Raw genomic sequence first — 21,099 nt, forward strand, 5'->3', positions numbered from 1 at the left:
TCGCGTCGCACCTCAATGATGTCAGCGCGCGGTATTTTTCCCTTCGCGGTTTGTTCCTTCTCTCTCGCCGTAGTAAGACACCCACATCCGCTTGTTCTGACTCACTGGAGGTAACGTCACAGTGCTGTTAGCCAATCAGAGGTAACACGTTTACATGTCATGAATATTAATGAGTAAGAGCTGAAATCCTGTCGTTCTCCCGCCACCCACTCCTCCAGCAAACTAGAACAGCCTGAAACAGGAGAACCACAGCATTTTTTTCACCAAAACCGGTTCACAGGGCATTCATTCATACTAGAGACCACTGCACAATTAATGAAAAAATGATGCAAGGAGACCTTTAACACTGATGGAAGGAGTCTCCAGTGCGAGTGCTTTGTAATGTAACACACTGCGTTTTTGTCTTAATAACGTCAAGAGAGGAAAAACAGAGCAGCAGGTAAAGGCTGTAGCTGCTATAAAGTAAAAACACTGCAGGAGAATCTTCACAGAAATTCAACAACATTAAGTATAAACAGTTAAAAAGCACAAGGAGCCACTCAAACTTAAAAATTGTAATTGTTGCTAAGCTCCTGTGGTATCAGAGTCATAAAACACTTCAGGAGCTGCTGGTATTATTAAAATAATCCCCTTCAGGGCTGCAACACACCACCCGGTGTGGATTAGTTTCCCGTATCTGCACACTTCCAAGTGTTTTATTAAATACTTATTATTATTATTCTTATTATTATTACCCAATACACCTCATTAATACGCCTCCTGTCTGAGCTCTTCATCAGATCCTCACATTCGGAATTCAGTGCATCATTAATTAAATACTCTGGGTGAACATGGCGCTTTTAAAACTGAGCAAAAACATGAATCTTGGTTTTTATGCTGCTTTGTGACAAAATCTAACGTTTACGGCTCCATACGGAGAACATTAACCCCAGTGATTGTGGCAGAACGCTGAAGCACATCGATTTTAAACCCACATTAAAACTCCTCTCTCATACTGTAGCTGCTTCACACACACACACACCACCACGAACACACCACCACGAACACACACACACACACCACCACCACACACACCACCACCACACACACACCACCACACACACACCACCACCACGAACACAACACCACCACACACAACACATCTCTTTAAAACCCTTCCTCCTTTCCTCCCTTCTCTTTCCCCCTCCCTTCCTTCCCTTTTCCTCTCCCTTCCTCCTCTTTTCCCCCTTGCTTCTTTTCCTCCCTCGCTTCCTCCTCTTTTCATCCATTGCTTCTTTTCCTTCTTTTTTCCTTCCCTTTTCCTCACGCCTTTTCCCCCCTTCTTATCCTCCCTTTCCTTCTCTTTTCCTCCCTCCTTTTTTCCTTCCCTTTCCCCCTTCTCTTTTCTTTCCTTCCCTATCCTCTCTTCCTTCTCTTTTCCTCCCTTCCTTTTTCCTCTCTTCCTTCTTTTCCTCCCTTCCTTCTTCCTCTATTCCTTTTCCTTCTCTTTTCCTCCCTTCTTTTCCTTCCACCTCTTTTTCCCCTTCTTTTCCTCCCTTCCTTTCCTTCTCTTTTCCTCCCTCCTTTTTTCTTTCCCTTTCCCCCTTCTCTTTTCTTTCCTTCCTTTTCCTCTCTTCCTTCACTTTTCCTCCCTCCTTTTTCCTTCCCTTTCCCCTTCTCTTTCCTTTCTTCTTCCTCTCTTCTCCTCCCTTTTTCCTCTCTTCCTTCACTTTTCCTCCCTCCTTTTTTCCTTCTCTTTTCTTTCCTTCCTTTTTCCTCTTCCTCCCTTCCTTTTCCTCTTCCTTCTTTTCCTCCCTTCCTTCTTCCTCTTCCTTCTCTTTTCCTCCCTTCCTTCCCTCCCTTCTCTTTCTCCCTTACATTTTTCCTCTATTCCTTTTCCTTCTCTTTTCCTCCCTTCTTTCTTTTCCTTCTACCTCTTTTTCCCCTTCTTTTCCTCCCTTCCTTTCCTTCACTTTTTCTCCCTCCTTTTTTCCTTCCCTTTTCTTTCCTTCCTTTTCCTCTCTTCCTTCTTTTCCTTCACTTTTCCTCCCTCCTTTTTTCCTTCCCTTCCCCCTTCTTTTTCCTTTCTTCCTTCTTTTCCTACTCTTTTCCTCCCTTCCTTTTTCCTCTTCCTTCTTTTCCTTCGCTTTTCCTCTTCTCTTTTCCTCCCTTCCTTCCTTTTTCCTCCCTTCCTTCCTTCTTCCTCTTCCTTCTCTTTTCCTCCCTTCCCTTTCTCCCTTACATTTTTCCTCTATTCCTTTTCCTTCTCTTTTCCTCCCTTCCTTCTTTTCCTTCCACCTCTTTTTCCCCTTCTTTTCCTCCCTTCCTTTCCTTCTCTTTTCCTTCCCTTTCCCCCTTCTCTTTTCTTTCCTTCCTTTTCCTCTTTTCTTTCCATTTTCCTCCCTCCTTTTTTCCTTCCCTTTCCCCTTCTTTTTCCTTTCTTTTTCCTCTCTTCCTTCTCTTTTCCTCCCTCCTTTTTTCCTTCTTTTCTTTCCTTCTTTTTTCCCCCCTCCCTTCCTTTTCTTTTCCTCCCTTCCTTTTTCCTCTCTTCCTCCTTTTCCTCTTCCTTCTTTTCCTCCCTTCCTTCCTTTTTCCTCCCTTACTTCTTCCTCTTCCTTCTCTTTTCCTCCCTTCTCTTTCTCCCTTACATTTTTCCTTCTCTTTTCCTCCCTTCCTTATCTTCCCCCCTCCTCTTTTCCTCCCTCCCTTAATTTTTTTCTTCCCTTTCCCCCTTCCTTTTTCCTTCTCTTTTCTCCCCCCTCCCTTTTCCCTTCATTTCCTCCCTTCCTTCCTCTTTTCATTCCTTCTCCTCCTTCCTCTTTTTTCCTCCCTTCCTTCCTCCCTCTTTTCCTTCCTTCTCCTCCTTCCTCCCTTCCTTCCTCTTTTTTCCTCCCTTCCTCCTCTTTCCCCCATCTCATTTCCTCCCTCCCTCCTTTCCCTGACAGCCTGTGGCTCCACAGAACCTGTTTTAATAAAAACATCTAACTGAAGCTGTTGAAGTGGCAGCAGAACGCGGACTATAACGATTATATAATGAAATCTATTCTGTTTTGGAGTAAAACTCTCTCTGTGGCTCATGGGTGCTGTTGTGGTTGTGCAGAATGACCTCATGAAGACGTATTGGGGTTAGAACAGAACACGCAGGCAGTTTAGTTTGCTTGTAACTTGTTAAAATGTTTTCTTAAACAGTGGAGTTATAAAATGAATTAGAGATGAGCTCAGACTCCCTGCTCTACCGTGTGACGGAGGAGCGCGTGTGTGTCTCATGACCTCACCGCTGACTGCGGCGTGCTGCTTGATGTACTCCCTGCGCAGGTTGATGTTTTTGACGAGGCACTGGCGAGCATGAGCCCTGCGCTCCTTCACCGGGTCTTTGGCGCACAGCGCGAACACGGCCAGGTACTCCAGCGGCAGCCGCAGTCGACACAGACCCTTGTGCAGCTTCTGAGCAAAAGCCTGACGCACCTGGTAACACTCGTCCTGAGGACAGAGACGGAGCAATGACTCAATGAGTGAATGAACAAATGAAGAAACACATGAGCATGACTGGAACTGAAGACGTGGAGGACAATGTGAACCTCTTTTCAGATCAAGTGTGCAATCAGGCAGGGAACGGAACCTGCAGCGAGCTAAAACACTACCATATGGCTTCCGAACACGAGCAGCAGGACTGACACAGATTCAGCACGGCTCTGATACAGAGCTCAGCCTGATCCGTTTCTCATCATTAAAACAAACACGCACGCGGCTGGCTAGGAAAGGTGACCTGAGAGCAGCTTCAGTTCTGCAGCACAGCGGCGTTTGAGTCTTACGTTGATGACAAGAGCACAAAGCTGGTACTGCTCCAGAGTGATGATCTCGTGGTAGCAAGGCTCCTGAGCTAAACGCAGCACCGCGCAGCCAGCCGCCAGGCGCAGACGGGACATATCCGGCTTCCTGAACACACACACACACACGGGATAAAATCAAAATGCTCTGTTTAAAACATTACAAAATTTGATTCACTATAAATCATTAAGCTTTGCTCACAGATTAGTACAAAACTGATTATTTTTTTAAAATGTTTGTTTCTCTACGAGACTGCACTGCAAATTACAAAAACAGTCGTCAGACACTGGTTGCTATAGCAACCTCGGAGTTGTGTGATGATCTCTGGATATTTTTATACAGTCTGTGGTTCTCTCTAACTTTCTTTAATGCTAGCCTTGTCCTCTGATTTGAAATCATATATATATATATATATATATATATATATATATATATATATATATGGGTCAGTTTGCCATTTTAGCATCATGTCATGGCAAGAGGAATAATACTAATGAGTGATGGAAGAAAAATAAATAAATAAAAGTACAGACAGAAGTAGACTGATCAAAAGGATGCTGTGAACACACGGGCGATAACATTATTTATTCTATCCACATTCACTGGATATGAGCAATCGTGCGCTCTGATTGGTTACTTGACTACTAGGCTATCGGCCCATATACCAGGAGTAGAGAAAAACAAAATGGCGGCGTGAGTTGCTGAAGCAACCGAGGATGAAATAAAAGTGACTTGAAAACAAAACCCCAAAAAATACAAACAGTGCAAACTACGGAATGAAAGTATTTGATCGTAGGAACACTTGGTTCCCCCCCAAGAATTATTATAGCATTTTTCAAAAATCGCTCCCGCCATTTCACTAGTTTGTTTTTAGATTCTTCATCTTTAAGCATTAAAATTTGTTGAATTTTTTTTTCAGACTGGTTCAAAAGCTCAAAGAAGGTTGAAAATTACAGAACTGAAACGTCCAAGGAAGAATTAAATAAATGTCGAAAGCTATTCTATACCTCGGCACGACAGCAAGACGGCACTTTCGACAAAAACAACGCCACTAAAGTCAATTCGTGCAGCCATCGATAGGTTTTTAACAAATCCAGCAAAGTGGAAATGATTTTATCGTACATTTTGTATAAAAAAAGTGTTTATTTATTGAATTTGCAAAAAATAAAAATGCTCTGTTTGGATACAGGTCATTTCGTCCAATAGTTAAGACATTTCGTCCAAAGCCTTTTTCATACGCGCTACCGATTATCGGATACTTCAGGCAGTTATTTGTTCGAAAAAAGGAGGAATTCTCAACGGGATTTGACCAAAGCAAAACACATTTTTGCGGCGTGTAACGTAACCACCCGTCGCTTGCCAGATGTGAGCTATTAAATCTAATGGCGAATAAAGATCGCCCCAGACTCGCCTCTCTCAGCAAGTATGGTCAAAACAATGGGTTCCAACCCAGCATTCATATAAAATACAAGAAATATTCGACAAAAACTCCTTCCTTGCGCACATTGGGGGCCGCCATTGCAAAATGAAAGCAAAACCGGAAACGATGGGAATCAGTGAGCGTCAACTTTGGCTGCGTTCGGCTGGGGCTGCTTGTAGGGAGAGAAAATTTATACTCGCACTTGCCTGATACAGTGGTATGCAAAAGTTTGTGCACCCCTGGTCAAAATTGCTGTTACTGTGAACAGTTAAGCAAGTTGAAGATGAAATGATCCCCAAAAGGCATAAAGTTAAAGATGACTCATTCCCTTTATATTTTAAGCAAAAACAATTTTTTAATTTCATCTTTTACATTTTCAAAATGACAAAAAAAGGAAAAGGGCCTGAAGCAAAAGTTTAGGCACCCTGCATGGTTAGTACCTAGTAACACCCCCTTTGGCAAGTATCACAGCTTGTAAACACTTTTTGTAGCCAGCTAATAATCTTTCAGTTCTTACCTGGGGGATTTTCACACATTCGTCCTTGCAAAAGGCTTCCAGTTCTACAAGTTTCTTGGGCTGTCTTGCATGCGCTGCTCTTTTGAGATCTATCCACAGATTTTCAATGATGTTTAGGTCAGGGGACTGTGAGGGCCAGGGCAAAACCTTCAGCTTGGGCCTCTTGAGGTATTCCATTGTAGATTTTGAGGTGTGTTTTGGATCATCGTCTTATTGTAGGACCCATCCTCTTTTTAACTTCAACTTTTTTACAAAAATGGTGTGATGTTTGCTTCCAGAATTTGCTGGTATTTATTCGAATCCATGCTTCCCTCGACCAGTGAAATGTGCCCTGTGCCACTGGCTGCAACACAACCCCAAAGCATGATCGATCCACACCCATGCTTCAGAGTTGGAGAGGTGTTCTTTTCCTGGAATTTGGCACCCTTTTTTCTCCAAACATACCGTGACCAAAAAGTTCTATTTTGATTTCATCAGTCCACAGGACTTGTTTCCAAAATGCATCAGGCTTATTTAGATGTTCATTTGCAAACTTCAGACGCTGAATTTTGTGGCTAGGACGCAGGAAAGGTTTTCTTCTGATGACTCTCTCATGAAGGTCATATTTGTTCAGGTGTCGCTGCACAGTAGAACAGTGCACCACCACTCCAGGGTCTGCTAAATCTTTCTGAAGGTCTTTTGCAGTCAAACAGGGGTTTTTATTTGCCTTTCTAGCAATCCAACGAGCAGTTCTTTCAGAAAGTTTTCTTCATCTTCCAGACCTCACCGTGATCTCCACTGTTTCTGTTAACTGCCATTTCTTAATAACATTACAATCTGAGGAAACAGCTACCTGAAAACACTTTGCTACGTTCTTGTAGCCTTCTCCTGCTTTGTGAGCATCAATTATTTTACTATTCAGAATGCGAGGGAGTTGCTTAGAGGAGCCCATGGCTGTTGATTTTAGGGACAAGTTTGAGGAGTCAGAGAATTTATACAGCTTTGAAATCTGCATCATCTGACCTTTCCTAACGAAGAACTTGAACAAGCCACAGCTCAATAAGCTAATTAAGGTCTGGAACCTTGGTAAAAGTTACCTGAGAACTCAAATGTATTGGGGTGCCCAAACTTTCGCATGGTGTTCCTTTTCTTTTTTCACTCTCCAATTAAAATAATACACAAATCTTGCAGAAAACGCTGAAAAGAAATGTGTCGTCTTTACCTTTATGCCTTTTGGTGATCAGTTCATCTTCTGCTCACTTAACTATTCACAGTAACAGACATTTTCAGTAAGGGTGCCCAAACTTTTGCATGCCACTGTAAATCTTTTTTTTGGGGCCCCCAGCGATTACATGGGTGTCAGTCTTGCGCCTGAAGGACTCTTGGGCGCTCCAGGCTGCGCGTGCGCCGTTAATGAGGCTCATCTGCACATGATCAAGAGGCATCAGTATGCGGATATAAAGACTGAGAAAACACACGCTCAGCGTGAAGTATTACGCCACGTCAGCGCACATTACGGAGCCTTATTCTCTCGTGTAGATTCCCTCGCTTTCCGATCTGGTTTCCTGTTCTTTGGTTTTTTTTCTCAATTTTGTCGCACATATCGTCACCAGACATAAAATAATCGATTGTGTGTATGAAAAAGGCTTTGGACGAAATGACATTGGACGAAGCGACATTGGACGAAGCGTCCTGATCCCATTTCTCAAAATCCAGTGAATGTGGATAGAATAAAACAGGTTATTCCACTCAATCTCGTCATACACGGCTTATAGTGTATTGGCTCACGTACGACTCGATGGCTCAGAGATGAGGAACAGAAAGATAAGTGATGCGAAATTATTAAAGAAGAGAAATGGTACGGAGGTGTGTTTGGAAATTAATTAAGCATCACTGACTTACAGTCAGGCTTTGACTTAGTTTTGCTGTTTCACATCACACACTTGTATTTAACAGTTATTCCACGAAATCGAGTCGTACATGAGCCGATAGCGACGAGGCGCGTAGCACGGAGTTGGCTATGTACAATGAGATTGAGTGGAATAACTGTTTTATTCTATCCACGTTCACTGGATTTTGAGAAACCGAGCAGTTTTATTTTTATTTTTTGCAAATTCGATAAATAAAAACTTTATCCAGAACATCTGACAAAATCATTTCCGCTTAGAATGTAAACAAACCGGCGAAATGACCGAAGCAGCTTGTGAAAAATGTGATAATTATTGGGGGGAAAAAAACAAACAAACCCACAGATTCCATCAAATTCTTTTATTCCATATTATTTTGTTGCTTTTTTTTTGTATTTCTCAGTGTTTTGTTTTCAAGTAGTTTTTATTTCGTCCTCGGTTGCTTCAGCAACACGCTCCGCCATTTTGATTTTCTCTACTCACGGTATATGAGCTGATAGCCTAGTAGTAGAGTTGCCAATCAATCAATCAGAGTGCACGATTGCTCATATCCAGTGAATCTGGATAGAATTAAATAAATAAATAAATAAAGTGATGACTGCACTATATTTACAGGCCCAATCTTTCATGTGATCAGGTGTCATCCGGTACATTGAAAAAGACATCACAGCAGTGCTTTGCTCCTTCTCAATCATGCGGAACATGTACACCTGCTAAAAAAACTGCAATTTTACTCAACCTTGAAGGATTTTTTTTTTTCGTAGCTGCCAGCCCTTTGTACCCCACTCACCCCATCTTTCCCTGTTCAGTCAGATCTCCGTCGCTGTTCAGTATGGCAGTCAGCATCCTCAGCGTCGAGTTCCCCGACTTGCTCTGGTTATTCTTCACCCCGAGCAGCCACCTCACCATCAGCTTAATGCCCTGAATCTGAAACCGAGATCAAACACACACATCTGAGAAAACAAAGCATTTGTTTATTTAGAGCTGGGTGAAAAGAAAACCAGCGATTCATCAATGTCACGAAACAATACGCTCTGTCGCAGGTACAACGGTGTGAGATAATAACTCCGTCTGAAGCAATCACTCCGTCTCGAGCTCACACTGCGACGAGGTGAAAATGCTCGACACTGAAAACAATATCAGCAAAACCAATCAGCCACGGGGATTCGGCGACGGTGTGCTTATTTGGGCGTTTTATAAATTACCGAGCACTGCCAACAGTTTTAGAAAGTCATTTTTCCTCTAAGATAACAGCAATGCTTTGAGCATTTTATAAGGTGCAACTGTGGCCTACCTTCGCCAGCGTTTCAGGGGAAACTTCATCATCTGGAACCCACAGCTTGGTCGTTTTCTTGCCAGGAATCTTTGAGATGGAGGAGAAAAAAAAAAAAAAACTCAGATAAAATCATCTGGCATTCAGACACGCCGTGTGTGCCAACATGCACAGCGCGGAGATTTATCACTCACTTCTCCGATCAGGGTATTTCCAGGCCTCAGTACATTCATTCAATTTACTGCTTCAATCTTTAAAAGCGATTTAATGCCACTTTAACAGATTTTAAAGCTCTGCAACAGGATTAGATATAAACACAAAAGTCGAGTGAAGTGAAACGTTAAACATGGTGGTACAAACCAAGTCTGAGCAATATGACAAAAAAATGGATACAGGGCTCGACATTAACGCTTGTCCGGGACAAGTGATACTTAATGTCGGACAAGTTCATCGTCTCAGTTACTTGTCCAATCGGACAAGTGCCAAAATGCGCCGATATTCGGGTTACGTATCAAATTTATCAGTTTATTCACATGATTTCCGAAGCATCTCATCTCATCTCATTATCTCTAGCCGCTTTATCCTGTTCTACAGGGTCGCAGGCAAGCTGGAGCCTATCCCAGCTGACTACGGGTGAAAGGCGGGGTACACCCTGGACAAGTCGCCAGGTCATCACAGGGCTGACACATAGACACAGACAACCATTCACACTCACATTCACACCTACGCTCAATTTAGAGTCACCAGTTAACCTAACCTGCATGTCTTTGGACTGTGGGGGAAACCGGAGCACCCGGAGGAAACCCACGTGGACACGGGGAGAACATGCAAACTCCACACAGAAAGGCCCTCGCCGGCCACGGGGCTCGAACCCAGAACCTTCTTGCTGTGAGGCGACAGCGCTAACCACTACACCACCGTGCCGCCTGCTCTGAAGCATCTCACTCGACATATTGTTTTGATGAATCGCTGGATGTTTCTATTCGGAAAGAGCGATGTGCGCATGCGCAATATTCCACTTGCGAAACCGGCCAATACCGCTTCGTGTATTTGAGCTGAAAAGTAAACGGTCGTGTATGATTGGGTTTAATCGTGTCATACACGTGGATTTGTTGACATTTCTGTTGGCGGGATCATTATTCAACTGTATATTTACGTTGAGTATGTGGTAATTTCTAAATCTTTGAATTGTTGTTGATGGTGTTCATTATATAGCCGAGCGTGTGCTGGCGGGGAATGCGCGCCTGCATGCGTGTGGATTGACAGGAAGTGAGGTAGGAGTGGGGAAAGTTATCTATGAAATACCAAGCTGTCAAATGGCTGCTAATTAGGTTACCGGCTGTATTAATTAACTAATTAGTAATGGGAGTTTAGGGATTTGAAACATAGGGCTCTATAATTTAGATATAATTATGGATTATTTGAAATTATCTTTTTTTGACCATTAAATACCATACAGGAGCCACACTGAATAATTAGACAACAATTAATCAGTGGAGGATATATATTCAAAATTAATAATTTAAAAATGAAAATACATATAATTTTAATTTTCTGGTTTTCAATTTCTCATAAATAAATTAACGATTGATGGAGTCCAATTGCTGGAGCAGAACTCAAGGGTTGATAGATGAAGACGAATAGAAACTTTATTTGGATCCATTCATCTGAGAGTCAATAGAGGTGTGGAGGTTTTCATAACAAGATGCATTATCTTGTCATTTGATAACTAGATTTCAGTGTATAATAATCAGTGATTTACAGCATTAATCAGTCAATTTTGTTATCAGTTGTTTTTATTTGTAGCATTGTTATTTGTTTCTCTTGTCCAAACTAGTGATATCTCATCAAGTCATAAATTTTATGATAATGTTAGTTTTTGTGATATTTGTTACTGAACTGCAGAGTACTGATCTGTGTATATATAATGGTTAGTGTTTCTGGATCTCATAGTATAGTTATTTTGTTCTTAAAACTTTATGTTCATAATTTCTACTCTACTGGAATATATTGCTTCTGAACTTCAGCATAATAATTGGTGAATTATGGTATCAATCAGTCTGTTTTACTATATTTTTTAACTTTTGCCTCAGTACATCAAGTATTGATTACTTTTGATTCGTAGATATTATGCATATGTTGTAAATTCGGAAACAAATGCTATAAAGATTGTTGGGTTACAAATAGTTTATTTGTGTTTTTTTTTTTTTCTCAAATATTTCTTCGGACAAGTCAACTTCATATTCGGACAAGTAAATTTCCTTTCAACTTGCCCGACAGGACAAGTAGTTTCAAAAGTTAATGTAGAGCCCTGTGATATCGCGATTAATTGTGTGCGATAAAGTTTTGGGGTTTTTTTTCCCCTTCAAAATAAAACAGACCAGAAGCAGTTTATTTATTTCCTAAAATCTTGTACTGTAAAATACTTTAGTATTTTTTTTTTTTTTAGGGGTGTAACAGGAGACCAAAAAAAAAAAAAATTACCACGGTTCGGTACGTCCTTCGGTTCTGAAGTCACGGTTTGGTTCATAAGAGGGGGGAAAAAAAATGCACAACAAAATTGCAGGTTGTTTTATGAATTTCTGTAAACACGAACAATTTATAATTTTTTTTTTAAATATTAGAATTTTAAATGAAACGTACTAAAAATATATAAAAATAGCCTCAGTGAGGCTGGAGCTCATACCAGCCACTGTTGTTGCATTTGAGTTTGAAATCTGATCACTCCTGTAGGAGTAGCAGCGATTTTTGTGAAATTGCACGTGACCCATGTCGCCGTGTCCATGGCAAGTGGCACCATCTGGTGAACAATTCTTGTTGGAACATGTCCTTAGAGTCTTCTGGGTGAGTTTCAGTGAAAACATCCAAACAGTTTACGAAGAGTAGCATTTAATGTGACGAGTCACCCAAAAATTTCAGATGCCCGTAAAATCGTAAATACGACAGGTGGCGCCATCATCGACAACTTTTATGCACAACTACCTGCAGAACATCGTATGCGAGTTTGATTGAAATCTGATCAATCCTGTAGGAGGAGTAACGATTTTTGTAAATCGCGGACAGACAAGGCCTGATCGCATAAGCTCATGCGGCCTGACCTACAGCTGGAGGGGTTAAAAATGCACAGCATAAAATTCCAGGTTATTTATTATGAACTTCTGTAAACACCAACAGTTTATAATTTTTTAAATATCATTTAAATGAAACGTACTTTAAACAATATACACTACCGTTCAAAAGTTTGGGGTCACTTTGAAATGTCCTTATTTTTGAAAGAAAAGCACTGTTCTTTTCAATGATCACCACTTTAAACTAATCAGAAATCCACTCTATACATTGCTAATGTGGTAAATGACTATTCTAGCTGCAAATGTCTGGTTTTTGGTGCAATATCTCCATAGGTGTATAGAGGCCCATTTCCAGCAACTCTCACTCCAGTGTTCTAATGGTACAATGTGTTTGCTCATTGCCTCAGAAGGCTAATGGATGGTTAGAAAACCCTTGTACAATCATGTTAGCACAGCTGAAAACAGTTGAGCTCTTTAGAGAAGCTATAAAACTGACCTTCCTTTGAGCAGATTGAGTTTCTGGAGCATCACATTTGTGGGGTCGATTAAATGCTCAAAATGGCCAGAAAAATGTCTCGACTATATTTTCTATTCATTTTACAACTTATGGTGGTAAATAAAAGTGACTTTTCATGGAAAACACAAAATTGTCTGGGTGACCCCAAACTTTTGAACGGTAGCGTATATATATAAAAAAAAAAATCAAATTTAAAAAAAAACTGTTGCAAACCACTGATAACTTCTCCAATAAATAAAAGATTCCCAAATAAATTAAAACGAAATGAATTTTTCCATATTATCGAGAGCGCAGCATTAACAGTTCCAGCTTGTAACCCTGTTCAGATTCATAAAAATTAACTTGTCCACACGGTCGTCTGGAAGGGGAGATCTGCCGAGAATTACCATTTCAACATCACCAGCTGTCGAAAATCCCCTCTTGCTTGGGACCGAGGTTATATTCACATTCGCATGGTGCTGTTTCAAACGAGTGATCAAGTTTGATGTGTTGCCAGAAGCGTACCCGATTACTACTGAACAATGTCGGCACACTGCTTTTGTCTTATCCGCTTGTCTGTCGTCGGATTTCACCAGGAAGCTGAAATATTCCCTAGAGATGAAAGTGGAGCAAAGAAAAAAACCCTGAACTTTTGAAAGTCAAACTAAGATGAGGGGGCAACGTCCCCTGAAAATATTTTAATAACACGCAAAACCCTGCATTCTAGTGCATTTTAGTACTTATTTTCACTAAAACAAGTTATAACTTTTAAGCCTTTTTCTTTCATGTACACTAATAATTAACATGTCAAAAATATCTAATTTAATTCCCCTAGTTAATAATTAATTTTCAGGAGTGCATTTAGAAAACGCAGTGATTTTCCCGGCTACACAGTTCATTACTTTGAAAACTAGATAGAACTCGACGCCAATGGCTCCGCCCGGTAGACTACACGTCTTATTAAGTTGTGATTTGGGGATGGACATTTGACCTCACAGAAATCTTGACCTGGTGAAATTACTTGCATCGTTTTCGGACAAACATGTGACCTCACAGTGACCTTGACCTTAGACCTTTTGATCTCAAAATCTAAATCAGTTTATCTTTGTCCCCAAATGCACAAATGGTGAAAGTTTGGTGAAATTCCTTTCATCAGCCTTTGAGATATTGCGTTCACAAGGTTTCGGGACGCACGCACGGACAGACGGACAACCCGAAAACAATCAGACAGTTGAAGGTAAACTCAGCAAAATCCCAAAACAGTGCTGTTAAAAAGTAAAAGGTCTGTTAGAGTTTCTAAAGCTTTCAGGTTTCAATGTTGGGGACATTGAGCCTCGTTTGTCAATCTTTTAGTAGAGTTGTGCGTTTGCAGAAGCTAAAGTGAACTAAACATTTCCAATTCAGATTTATGCGAGTTGAAGCCAATTGTTTACATTAGTTCGTCTCATCTCATTATCTCTAGCCGCTTTATCCTGTTCTACAGGGTCGCAGGCAAGCTGGAGCCTATCCCAGCTGACTACGGGTGAAAGGCAGGGTACACCCTGGACAAGTCGCCAGGTCATCAGAGGGCTGACACACAGACACAGACAACCATTCACACTCACATTCACACCTACGGTCAATTTAGAGTCACCAGTTAACCTAACCTGCATGTCTTTGGACTGTGGGGGAAACCGGAGCACCCGGAGGAAACCCACGCGGACACGGGGAGAACATGCAAACTCCGCACAGAAAGGGCCTCGCCGGCCACAGGGCTCGAACCCGGACCTTCTTGCTGTCAGGCGACAGCACTAACCACTACACCACCGTGCCGTCCACATTAGTTCGTATTGTCTGTAAATTTAAACACACCAATGAATACCAAATTTGGGGGGGGGGGGGGGGGGGGGGGGTGTTTAAACACTGACTGGCAGCCTGAGTGCATTATGTAACAAAAAATAAAAAATAAATCCCCATTGCTAGTTTTAGGCAGCTTAGAAACCGGCTCTTCCATTATTGCTGTTTCTTCCACGTTTTCTTGATGTTGTGTTCTAGAAACAGCACTAAAACTTAGCTTCGAAGCCACAAAATGCAACTTTGATGGAAAAAAATATCAAATTGCTTACCTCTCTTCACGTCGAAAGAAGGAGGAAAGTTTTGCTTGTTTTGACATGGCGAATTATTAACACAAGAGGAAACACTTGTAATTTGCAACTAAAAAGACTGCAGCTACACTGGCAGCTTGAACATGCTTTCTAGTGCGATCGTGTTGCGCTTGAGCAGAACGGTATCAGTCCTGCGCGCCTTAGCTCGTGCACCTGAAGGCGCGCCTTGGGCGTGTGCGCCTAACGAGCTCCGGCACACGCACCGTTAACAAAGAACACCTGTCTTTAATCAATGAACTATGTTTGGGCTATTTAAGGACCGCGCCCATGCAAGGACAATGCGAAGTATTACGCCGTGTCTAGGAACACGAAAAATCCGAAAAATCAATTTCTCCATTCGGAAAACCAGAGATTTTCAAGAGTTTTGTCAAATATCCAGATAAACCTGGAAGACTTTCATCGCTGTATTCCCAAACGGGAGACCTTCATGATTAGGGCGGGGCTTTGAGCGCCTGATTCTAGTTCACATTACTTATGATGTTCACTAGCTTGGCTGTGCGTGTAGTGTGCTCGAAGTGTGAGGCGGAGTTTTAACAAACATTTGGTCCGCTACTTAATATGTTTAAAAAAAAAAAAAACACCCAAAATGTTAATTACTGTTAAAGAGCGTTCAAGATTTGGTACACATCTGCACCATATTGAAAGTCCTGTACCGGAACAGTTCAGTACGAAGACGTGCAACGTTACACCCCAAGTATTTTTACATGCATGGAGAAACTGTCATTCTGAAATCGCGTCAAAATCCACATTGTGTGTTTCGTAAATACATTCAGTCGGTAAACAGGAAGTCGATGTGCGACAGACCTGAAAACGGTACACACGGTTTAGAACCCCAAGCTGAAGCTCGGTACCAAAGACCAAGCAGTTGTGATTTGTAGTTACTGAGAAAAGTGTTCTGAAAATTTCATAAATCCAAGCTGTACGTTTTGTAAATACCTTGTCAGTAAACAGGAAGTCGATGTGCGACAGATCAAAAAACGGTATACACGGGATAGAACCCCAAGCTGAAGCGCGGTACCAAATAGCTGTGATTTGTAGTTGCTGAGAAAAAGGGTGTTTCGGACGGACAGAAATACGGACGGACAGCGGTAAACCAGTAACATCCCCCCCTCGGAAGGGGGTGTAATTAAAAGTATTACAACTTTCGTGCTTTGCTGTCAGTTTGTTAGCAAACTGATATTTTCAAGATCATGAAACTCGACCATGTTATCATGACATTTTATATATAGGATCAGGGCTTTGAACCGGTTCAAGGAACGAAAACCGGGAACTTTTTCTATTTCACATGGAACAGAAACGAAACCAGAAACTTTATTATTTTTTATGTTCCGGAACAGAAACGCTTATTAAAAATAATGGTAACCGGTTAATACCGGTTTTTATTTCGTTCCTCAAAGTTTCCGTAGCCTACAAATAAAGTCATTCTTCTCCTGCACAAGTTTCTATGACCCGCTGGGGTTCACTTCCTGTGTGACGTTCGCTGACTGAATGGAGAGAGCGGGAGGGTGGACTACTATCACATCTCCACATCTTAAATAAGAGGTAAATATTGCAGTCTATCGTTATTCAAAAACGTCAATTTCAAACACGATATCAATATATTTGTCCACGTAAATGAGAGGCTCGCGAACATTAAATGACGTTAACCTCTGTTAGCCTATCAATGCATAGGGCCTGACTAGCCTTTGGTAACACACTAAACGAATTACCTTTCATTTTTGGCACTTTTTCTGTTTGTGTAGATGGGAAGACATACTGAGAATCCAAATCGCCAACATTTGAAATAATAATTGTTTTGAATTATTTCTTGTCTTATTTAATGAAGGTTGTAATAGAATTAGCCTACATTTGGCTTAAGCTGGATGAGACAGAGACATAATTTTATAGCCATTTGTTAAACTGCTGACAGGGAACGTAATTAACCGTTCCGGGAACGAAATTTTTTTGTTCTAACCGGTTCGGGAACGTCTATTTAATGGTGGAACCCAAAACCGGAAATGTTAAAATTCCGTTTCTGTTTGGAACGAACCAATAGGAAAAAAATTCTGGTTCAAAGCCCTGTATAGGATACACATCATGGATTCTAATAAAGGTCTTAGTCATTCTGATGTTTTTGTTGTCCATCCCTACTAAACAAAATAAAATGACCAACCGAATGAACATGAATCCAACGAAGACTACTTCAATATCCTGCTAGCTGAATGGAATATATGATATACCACGAAAAAAAGCCAGCCAATATTATTATTATACATACACATTCCTTTCATGTGTTCAAGGCGTCTCTCTTTTTCAAAATCTTCCGTATTTAACGAAGCAAACTTGGCGGCCGTGCATGTTTGTTTACAAATGGTCCCAATCGTTCGCTAGCGCGCAAGTTTTATGTCTCCGATGCGTCACGTCATGTCATGTCTTGATAACCATGCGATATCGTAAACCATATTCAACGCTCATTCTCCATTGGCTGTTCACGTAAGCGATATATCGAACAATATTGCATGCTGTCAAACCAAATGAATGAAACCTGCGAGAAGGGAATAGAACACGTTTTTATTCCATTGAAAAAGCGTCCTGTATGAATAATAATTCCTGATATTTCACTCCGATGATGTCACTCCCAGTGTTTTCCTGCTGACTCGATGCATTCAATACTTTATTTCATGTTTTTGCACGATGCTGTGCTCTTCCACTCACCCTGTCGTTCATTAGCAGGTCTTTCACGATGAAGTTGGCCACGAGTGATTTCAGTGGCCCGGCGAACTGCTCGGGTGCCAGCATGGCCAAGTGACCCAGCGTGGTCAGAGGAGTGATCAGCTGCTCCATGTTCTCCGTGTCCAGACTTTTATGCAGAGGCTAGAACCCAGAAGAGGTTTAAATCAGCATCATACAAACCGTTTTCTTTCCCCCGCTGACGTTTACACCAGTCTAGTCAGCTATCAGCTCACTTACGGCTCGATATCGTGGAATAACTTAAAGATTCCGACTTTTACAAATGTAAGGAAATTGTTGGCTATTAAGAAAATGAAACTAGCATTTTTTTTTTTACTTCACTTGATAAAGAATAAGAAAATGTCACATTTTTGGTCATAAAAGTCTTCATTTAAAGTTTCAAAATTATCGAGGGGAAAAAAACAACAACCCTGAACCCAATCATCATGACTTCGAACCTGCAGGACATAACAGTGCAAACACTCAGATAGTAAACTAGACTGTACACACCACTATAGAACCATTAAACACCACTAAGTGCAGACACCATGTCTAGGTTCACGTGTATAGACCCCTTTCACTGACGTCACCCGAAACCGGAAGTAAACAGACCCTGTGCCATTTTGGAAGACCAACAAACTCGTGATTGGGGGAAATAACGGCAGCGGTATGTGAACCCACAAGAATAAAGTGGAGTGGCAAACGACTTAAACAAATATGAGCTGTTTTATTTATGATTTATTGGCCCAACAGTAGACTTGAAAGAAACCTGTGTGAGACTTGGCAAAAAACTGTGGATATAATGGATAAGTCTGTGCATGATCTGCAGACACTTTGAGGTAAGCAAACGCAAGAAATTCAGATTTAAAACATGCTAAATTGGCCCCAAGTTGATAACTGTATGAGGAGCAAACCTCCCAGACTTCTACAATTTAATAATAATAATAATAATAATAATAATAATAATAATTTAGGATGGTTTGGGGCTTGCTCTCCCTCCTATTATATAAATAAAGCATAGTTGTTGTGTAGGCATATATCATAAATACATATGTATAATTTGGATAAATTAACCTAAATTATGGATACCTTAATAGTAACAAAAAGTATTAATTTTTCAACTGAAAAGATATATTATTAAAAGATAAATATCAACAAGATTACCTTGGCCATAACTATGTGTAGGTTATTCTTAATAACAGCTGTAATATCACGAACCAAGCCACTAACAACATAATTGTAAGCCTGTAGCCCTTTATAGGCTTTCAAGTCATCAGCAGTGTAGGCAGTGTTCGAACTATGGGGGGACTCGGGGGATCCGAGATCCCCTGAAACAGACATGAGATCCCTTGAAAACATGATTTGGGAAATGTTGGGGGGGTCTCTAAAATATTGGCAAAATGATGTTTATTGACATAGCAATCGTGTGTAACGGGAAGCATTTGCATATCCGAAGTGTTGTGTTTACATCAAAGATAAAATAAACCGATATGACAACGACTGCTGCTGCCAGGTTGGTTGTTGAGCAGCCTGACTGTTTTTTTTTTCTTGCGTGTGGTATCATTGTTGACGCGAGGTTGTTTTTTGAACATGCCAATGCGGACACGATTTCCCCTGATGAGTTATGACTTCAGACGCGATGCGTGTGTGGAGTCCGCGTGATACGTGCGTAAAATAGGCTTCTCATGTGTTTGGAGATCCGCGCTCCGAGACAAGCGCAAGCACCCCTCCCAAGGGAAAAAAAGGGACCCCCCCGAAAATATCGGCATAGTTCGAACACTGAGTGTAGGCACTGGGTGTAAACAACAAATAGTTTACAATGTCTGGGTAGCAAACAGATGGCAGAATTGGTGTCCGGTCCTCCTTATGTTTCCATTCTCCCTTGCCCCGAGTCTTATCATATGGGTCAAACCCATCAATCACAGCCAGTTTCTCCACATACCGTGCCCTTTCTGCAGTTGGTAATGTACTCACATAACCAGAATTATCAGCCATCGTGTCACTTTACTCTCGCTCGTACTGTTTTATATTGTGAGTGCATGTACTTGGTCTTCCAATATGGCGCCCAACAAAATCTCGCGGCGCGGTGACGTCATGCGGTAGCCCTCTATATAAAGTGAGTGAAGGCGTTCCTCAGTCGGCAGTGTAAGCGAGCCGAGGTGGAAGTTCACCGAAGTGAACGGATGACCGCTTTTAAAAACCTCACCTCGAAAATCTGTGCAAAGTGGGTGTCTCTGTTTGAGAACATGGCGTGGATGCAGCGGATGGCGTACTTGGCCTGGCGAGGAGGTCCCTTCTTGGCTTTGTGTTGGAGTACCGGTAAAAGAACCCTAAAGGGAGAAGGGAGAATTACATGTGCATCATCGTCAAAAAACATTAACTACTCTTTCTTTGCCATAGACGTCATTTCCGGTTGCGATCCGCCTCATTATGTATTCAGATTTCCAGCTGACAGGCAGACATTTAGGGGTGGGCGATATGGGCAAAAAATAATATCTCGATATTTTTTAAAATTGACTGAAAGATGCAAGTACTTAGTATTGATTAATGTAGGAAATACGCTCAGTATAATATGCATGTATTTATTATTTTGAAAACCCACCAGCCGACTGATCTGGCACGTTTTAACTGTGCGACAGTAATGACGAGCGCGACGGAGTAGTGCCCGAAAGCGTTTTTTTTACTTTACCAGTGGTTTGAAGTCATATGGAATAATCTCCATCACTGATGAAGCTGGCAAATCTCAAAATTAATCTAAATTGCAACGATCTGGCCGCTGTGTAAACAGTTTTCAAAATGGCGGCGCCGATACTTGACGTTTCAAGTCTCGCGCAAGTCTTGAAGATCGCGCGGATAAGCGACGCCTACCGTGGACCAACCGAACTACATTCGACACGGCTAAAAACCAAAAAGGCTGACAAGCGTAGTATAATAATACACCAATACGAGTCACGATATAAGATTAATAAAACCGGAAACGTCCTTGAATAACACTTCAATTCAGAAATAAAGCAAGGTTAAAAACGACTTCAGTTCTCCTTTAATGAGAAATCACAAAACCAGGGAGTAACTTTTGTGCAGACTGATTCGATCATCCAAACAAAACAAATCAGAATCAAATCCAGTGAAAACTCAGGAACGAGGAGCGATTTTTGAGAGTTGTGGACAGACGGATGGACGGACGATGCATGATGGCAACAGCTTTTTAAAAAAAAAAAAAAGTGTCGTTTAAAAAAATTGCACTTCGAGTTTTCATTAAATTACTAAACGTAAATAAAACTAAGCAGCACACGTACGATTTGATGTGTGGGAAGCTCTCCTCCAGTTTTCCGCCGGTGTTTTTAAAGATCTGCAGAGCTGCCTCGGCCACCTTCTCGTCATCCATCTTCAGACAGCCGAGCAGAGACTCGAACGTCTCAGCCGAATGGAAGGACACGGGATGAGTAAAGGACAAAACCTGGAGACACAACCCACTCATTTAACTCTTTTGGAGCAAGATTATCAATTATCATGGATGCAAACGGCGCGCCTTTTGGCGGATGCCGCCTTTTTCACGGCTGTCTGGGGGACTTGTGTGAATCGCGCAGATCCGATGAGGTGTTGGAGTGTCTGACTATAATTTCATCAAAGTACACTGGCAGTCAATGAAAAAGTCCAGGTCAATAATTCAACATATTATGCAATACGGAGTTGGGGAAATGTTTGTTTTGAGATGTTCCTATTGAATAGCGTGCACAGAAGTCATTAATGAGTTCTCCTCAATCCAAACATTTTTCAAT

General features: G+C 41.4%; 1 protein-coding gene across 2 annotated transcripts in view; it reads right to left on the reverse strand.

Moving 5' to 3' along the window:
- pds5b (PDS5 cohesin associated factor B) overlaps positions 1 to 21,099 on the reverse strand; it is a 157,270-nt gene that overhangs the window by 30,235 nt on the left and 105,936 nt on the right. For both annotated transcript variants that reach the window (XM_060897739.1, XM_060897738.1), the window contains exons 19-25: positions 20,617 to 20,777; positions 19,527 to 19,650; positions 17,306 to 17,464; positions 8,925 to 8,993; positions 8,421 to 8,557; positions 3,792 to 3,915; positions 3,255 to 3,459 (exon numbers count right to left, since the gene is read on the reverse strand). In XM_060897739.1, coding sequence (XP_060753722.1) covers positions 3,255 to 3,459; positions 3,792 to 3,915; positions 8,421 to 8,557; positions 8,925 to 8,993; positions 17,306 to 17,464; positions 19,527 to 19,650; positions 20,617 to 20,777 — 979 coding nt within the window. The remainder of the gene's footprint in view (positions 1 to 3,254; positions 3,460 to 3,791; positions 3,916 to 8,420; positions 8,558 to 8,924; positions 8,994 to 17,305; positions 17,465 to 19,526; positions 19,651 to 20,616; positions 20,778 to 21,099) is intronic.

The sequence above is a fragment of the Neoarius graeffei genome, chromosome 17 (genome assembly GCF_027579695.1).
Source record: "Neoarius graeffei isolate fNeoGra1 chromosome 17, fNeoGra1.pri, whole genome shotgun sequence".
Taxonomy (NCBI): Eukaryota; Metazoa; Chordata; class Actinopteri; order Siluriformes; family Ariidae; genus Neoarius; species Neoarius graeffei.